The sequence below is a fragment of the Fukomys damarensis genome, unplaced genomic scaffold (assembly GCF_012274545.1).
Source record: "Fukomys damarensis isolate Sample0158 unplaced genomic scaffold, DMR_v1.0_HiC HiC_scaffold_19, whole genome shotgun sequence".
Classification (NCBI taxonomy): domain Eukaryota; kingdom Metazoa; phylum Chordata; class Mammalia; order Rodentia; family Bathyergidae; genus Fukomys; species Fukomys damarensis.
In genome coordinates, this window is record NW_022900931.1 from 67,003,441 (window position 1) to 67,008,384 (window position 4,944).

Consider the following 4,944-nt stretch of genomic DNA (forward strand, 5'->3'; position numbering starts at 1 on the left):
GCGCACGGGGCGTGGGCCTGGGCCGATGGGGCGCCCAGCAGTCCGGGTCCCTCCACAGGCAGCAGCTCTCGGAGGAGGAGCTGGAGCGGCTGGAGGAGGCCTGCGACATGGCGCTGGAGCTGAACGCCTCCAAGCACCGCATCTACGAGTACGTGGAGTCCCGCATGTCCTTCATTGCCCCCAACCTGTCCATCATCATCGGCGCGTCCACTGCGGCCAAGATCATGGGTGAGGCCCTCTCCCGCTGGCTGCCTGCTCCTCCTCCCGGCACTGCGGGCTAACACCGCAGAGCCAGCGCGGCCGTCTCCTGTCTCGCCCCTCTGTGGGCCAAGCCCCGAGCTCCTCCATACCTGAGTTTTCTCAAAGGCCCTGTGTTCAAATCCAGCCACGTTCTGCAGCAGTTTGGGGCTTCAGCCCCTCGGTGGGGAGCTGCTTGCTGAGCCGGGGAGCAGGCACAGTGGGCTAAGCGCAGATGAGGGTGTAGATCCTGGCTCCACCCGGCTGACCACTCATCTCTGGCCAGGTGGCTCCCCTGCCTCAGTTTCCCTAGTGTGAATGGCAGCTGTGCCAATTTCCTCTGGCTGTAGGCGAGGCCCGTGCCTGGCACACTTTGTCAGGTCCCTTCTGAACTCTGCCAGACACTGGCTGGGATCCCAGAGGAGCTGCTCAGGGCTCCCCCGGCCTCCTGGGCTCCTGCGGCCGAGGTTTGTTCTTCCTCTCCTTTTAAGTCCCCTCGCTGTCACTGACGCTGTCCCCCCTGCCACCCTCTTCATTGTTAGGGAGCCTGAGGGTCAGGTCACTCCAGGTGCAAGGTCCTCACCCAGCTCAGTCCCTCCAGCCTGCTGTGACAGTGCCAGGGCCTCCTTTAGAGGTCCCTTATTGGGTGGGGCCGTGCACCCCGGTCCTCCAGGCCCCATCAGTGGAGAAATGTCTCCCTGTGCCTACACGGCCTCCCTGCGAGTGGGTGAGGGCCAGTCCTCAGAGGCCTTTGTGGTGCACAGTTATAATCCCAGCCCTGGGGAGGCTGAGGCAGGAGGATTGCTGTGAGTTCAAGGCTGGCCTAGGCTATGCAGTGAGTTCCAGGCCGACTGGACTACGTAGACTGTCTCAAAGACGGCCACCCATAGGTAAAACCCTAAGCATGGGCAGTGTGGACTTTGGGGTCAGCTTCCTCTTGGCTGTGCACCGCCAGGCTAGTTGCTGCCCCTCTCTGGGCCCCTGCACATCTGCCCCACAGTGAAATGAGCTACTTCGGCCCTCGCAGGCAGGGCCAGAGCCCATACCAAGGCTCGCAGCACAGGGAGCCCCGTGCCAGCCTGCATCTCCCTATCCGTCTCCCGCTGCAGGGGTGGCCGGCGGCCTGACTAACCTTTCCAAGATGCCCGCCTGCAACATCATGCTGCTCGGGGCCCAGCGCAAGACGCTGTCCGGCTTCTCCTCCACCTCCGTGCTGCCCCACACCGGCTACATCTACCACAGTGACATCGTGCAGTCCCTGCCCCCGGTGAGCCCGCCTGGCCGCTGCCTCCCTTCCCCGTTCCGCTCGCCGGCGGCCTACTGCTCGTGACAGTGGGTTTCACACGCACCTCCTGGTGTTTCCCAACACAAGAGCCACCTTTCTGGAATGGCAGACACCGTGAATTCAGCCATACGTGGGCAGGTCTTTTATTTATTTATTCACTTCTTTATTTTGGTACCGGGGATCGAACTCGGGTCCTTGCGCTTGTGAGGTAGGCGGTGGAACCGAGCCAATTCCCCGGGCTGAGAGGAAACCCTGCTGTGCAATGGTGAGAATTCCTTAGTCCGGTTGCTGTGGTGACACTAAGGGCTCAGGTGCTGGGCAGAGGCTGGGAGTGGAGGCTGAGGGTTTGGAAACACTGATTTCACTGAATCCTCACCCCTAGTTTTTGCTGAGAGGAAACCCTGCTGTGCAATGGTGAGAATTCCTTAGTCCGGTTGCTGTGGTGACACTAAGGGCTCAGGTGCTGGGCAGAGGCTGGGAGTGGAGGCTGAGGTTTTGGAAACACTGATTTCACTGAATCCTCACAGCCCTAGTTTTCCCTCAGCTCTGGCCCACGCCCCCTCTCACCCTGCTGCCCATTTCTCAGATGAGGAAACTGAGGCGGGCAAGTCGGGGCTCATGCAGTCACACAGGCTGCCGCCTGGGGCTGAGGGCTCCACTTTTCAGGCTCCTGGGCCTGTGCATGGGGGCATCCCCTCCTCCGCCTAACTGTAGACGGGCAGGGAAGAGTGGGCTTCTCCCACCCGATCGGGTGGTACTAACCTTAATCCCAGCACTCTGAGAGGCTGAGGCAGGAGGATCCCAGGTTTAGGCTCACTTGGTCAATTTAGCAAGACCCTGCCTCAAAGTGAAAAAAAATACTAGGTCAGTCTCAACTACATAGTGCGACCCTGTCTCAAAAAACCAAAAAAAAAAAAAAAAAAAAAAAAAAAAAAAAAAAAAACGGGCCTCTCGAGACGGGCTGGGGGTGGCCTCCTTCCTGGGTCTGGGGTCGGCCAGCCCCAGGAGCAGCGGTCACAGTCTCGGGTCAGACTCGCCCCTCCCCATTGCTCCAGGATCTGCGGCGGAAGGCGGCCAGGCTGGTGGCCGCCAAATGCACACTGGCTGCCCGCGTGGACAGTTTCCACGAGAGCTCGGAGGGGAAGGTGAGGCGGGCAGTCCTGTCCCTGGTGAGGTGGGGCGCAGGGGAGGCACCTGCCAACGGCGGCGGAAGCAGGTGGGAGCCCAGGGCTCCTGCAGGGCAGAGCTCAGGCTCGCAGGCCCGAGGACGCTCTGCTCCAGGCTGGGCGGGCACCCCGTGAATGGCCACAGCGCCGCGCTGCCCTCCAGGTGGGCTACGAACTGAAGGACGAGATCGAGCGCAAGTTTGACAAGTGGCAGGAGCCGCCGCCTGTGAAGCAGGTGAAGCCCCTGCCTGCACCCCTCGACGGGCAGCGGAAGAAGCGAGGGGGACGCAGGTGAGGAGCCTGGGACCTGGGGGCAGGGGAGGGGATGGGGCGGCCCGGCCGGGCAGCGCTGAGCTGACCCCTCGGCCCCAGGTACCGCAAGATGAAGGAGCGGCTGGGACTGACGGAGATCCGGAAGCAGGCCAACCGCATGAGCTTCGGAGAGGTCAGCGCCAGGCCGCCTGCCAAATGCCATGCAGGGCGCCCGACCGGCTCCCCCAGGCTCCAGCCGGCCCTCCCTGCCCTGCACACCCCACAGCTCTGCCCACCTACGTCCAGGCCCTGTCTGGGAGGGACGGATTCTCCTCGAAGCTTGGGCAGCCCCAGGCCCATGGTGGGGTGGGGTGGGGTGCTCAGCGGGCCGGCTTGCCTGGGCGCCATGAGATGAGGCCCAGAGACCAAGGGCCCCTGTCCCCAGATCGAGGAGGACGCCTACCAGGAGGACCTGGGCTTCAGCCTGGGCCACCTCGGCAAGTCAGGCAGCGGGCGCGTGCGGCAGACACAGGTGAACGAGGCCACCAAGGCCAGGATCTCCAAGACGTTGCAGGTATGGCAGGCGGCAGGGCTGAGGGCTGAGTCGCTGGGGCCTGGCGCTGGGTGAGCCGGGTCACAGCCCCCTCCCTCCCACAGCGGACCCTGCAGAAGCAGAGCGTGGTGTACGGCGGGAAATCCACCATCCGGGACCGCTCCTCGGGCACTGCCTCCAGCGTGGCTTTCACCCCCCTCCAGGTACTGGGCCCAGATACCTGGCTGCAGGCAGGCTGCACCCTGAGCTGGGCTGCACTGGAGATGAGGCTCCCAGCCAGTGGACTGGGCGTCACCCTTGAGGTCAGGTCCCAGCCCAGCAGCGACCAGCAGTGTGGGGCTGGGTGCCTGTACCTAGCGTGCCTCAGTTTACCGGAGTAAGGCCAGTGTGGCCCTTATGTCACTCGCTCTCCAGCAAGTGTCTTGATGTCACTCTGGCCCCAGCACTGTGCTGGGCCCTGCAATGAAGAGAGAGAGGCAGCCCTGCCTTCTGCCTTCTGTGGGCACAGCTGGGTGCAGTGCACCGTGAATTCAGGGAGAAAGGAGAGGGAAGAGGATGGGGGTCTTGGTTTTAAAGCAACCAAGGAGGCTTCAGCAAGAACTGCCACAGTGAAAACATGCAAGCGGTGCACACACCTGTACTCCCAGCACTCGGAGGCTGAGGCAGGAGGATCGCAAGTTCCAGCCCAGCCCAGGCAACTTAATGAGACCCTGGCTCAAAAAATAACAAGGGTTGTGGATGGGGATGGAGCTCATTGCTCATTGCAAAAGCCTTGGGTTTGATCTATAGTAATGGAAAAAATGAAAACCAGTGCTGGCCATTAGGACGGCCTGTGGTGCTGCCACCTGTGCGGTGACAAGCCCCTCACCTCTCGCTGGGACCGTCTCCCCTGGAGAGGCCGGTGGGAGAGAGTCTGCTCGTCACCTGGGACTTGGTGAAAACCCCGGCCCCTCGCTTCCCACCATCACCCCAGGTCCGAACCTTGAGTCTACGCATGCGGAGGCCACAGATGGTCCTCGTGTCCACCGTGGTTGGGGACCCTGACGGGTCCGCGGTTCTCTTTCCACCCAGGGTCTGGAGATCGTGAACCCACAGGCAGCGGAGAAGAAGGTGGCTGAGGCCAACCAGAAGTACTTCTCCAGCATGGCCGAGTTCCTCAAGGTCAAGAGTGAGAAGAGCGGCATCACGTCCACCTGAGGCTGGGGTCCGCAGTCCGCCCGCCACAGCGACTTTTGGGCCCCGTGCCCTGCTGGAGGACTGTGTTCGGGTCAGGAGTTCCGGCAGAGAGAGCCGCCCGCCTCTGCCATCGGCCCAGACCAGGAGGCCCACACAGGCGCCCAGGACCGAGCCTGCCCCACTGGGCAAAGCAGGAGTCCGGTGCAGCTTTTTTACATTACATGGGAAAGGAGATGCTCTTTGTGGAAAGAGGACCATTAAATGCACAGCACGGA

General features: G+C 62.3%; 1 protein-coding gene across 2 annotated transcripts in view; it reads left to right on the top strand.

Annotated features, from left to right (window-relative positions):
• Positions 1-4,944, top strand: part of Prpf31 (pre-mRNA processing factor 31) — a 7,914-nt gene extending 2,970 nt beyond the window's left edge. For both annotated transcript variants that reach the window (XM_010616962.1, XM_010616963.3), the window contains 8 exons: positions 59-228; positions 1,347-1,504; positions 2,578-2,667; positions 2,852-2,979; positions 3,061-3,133; positions 3,386-3,514; positions 3,598-3,696; positions 4,565-4,944. In XM_010616962.1, the coding sequence (XP_010615264.1) occupies positions 59-228; positions 1,347-1,504; positions 2,578-2,667; positions 2,852-2,979; positions 3,061-3,133; positions 3,386-3,514; positions 3,598-3,696; positions 4,565-4,690 (973 nt within the window). In that variant the 3' untranslated portion in view covers positions 4,691-4,944. The remainder of the gene's footprint in view (positions 1-58; positions 229-1,346; positions 1,505-2,577; positions 2,668-2,851; positions 2,980-3,060; positions 3,134-3,385; positions 3,515-3,597; positions 3,697-4,564) is intronic.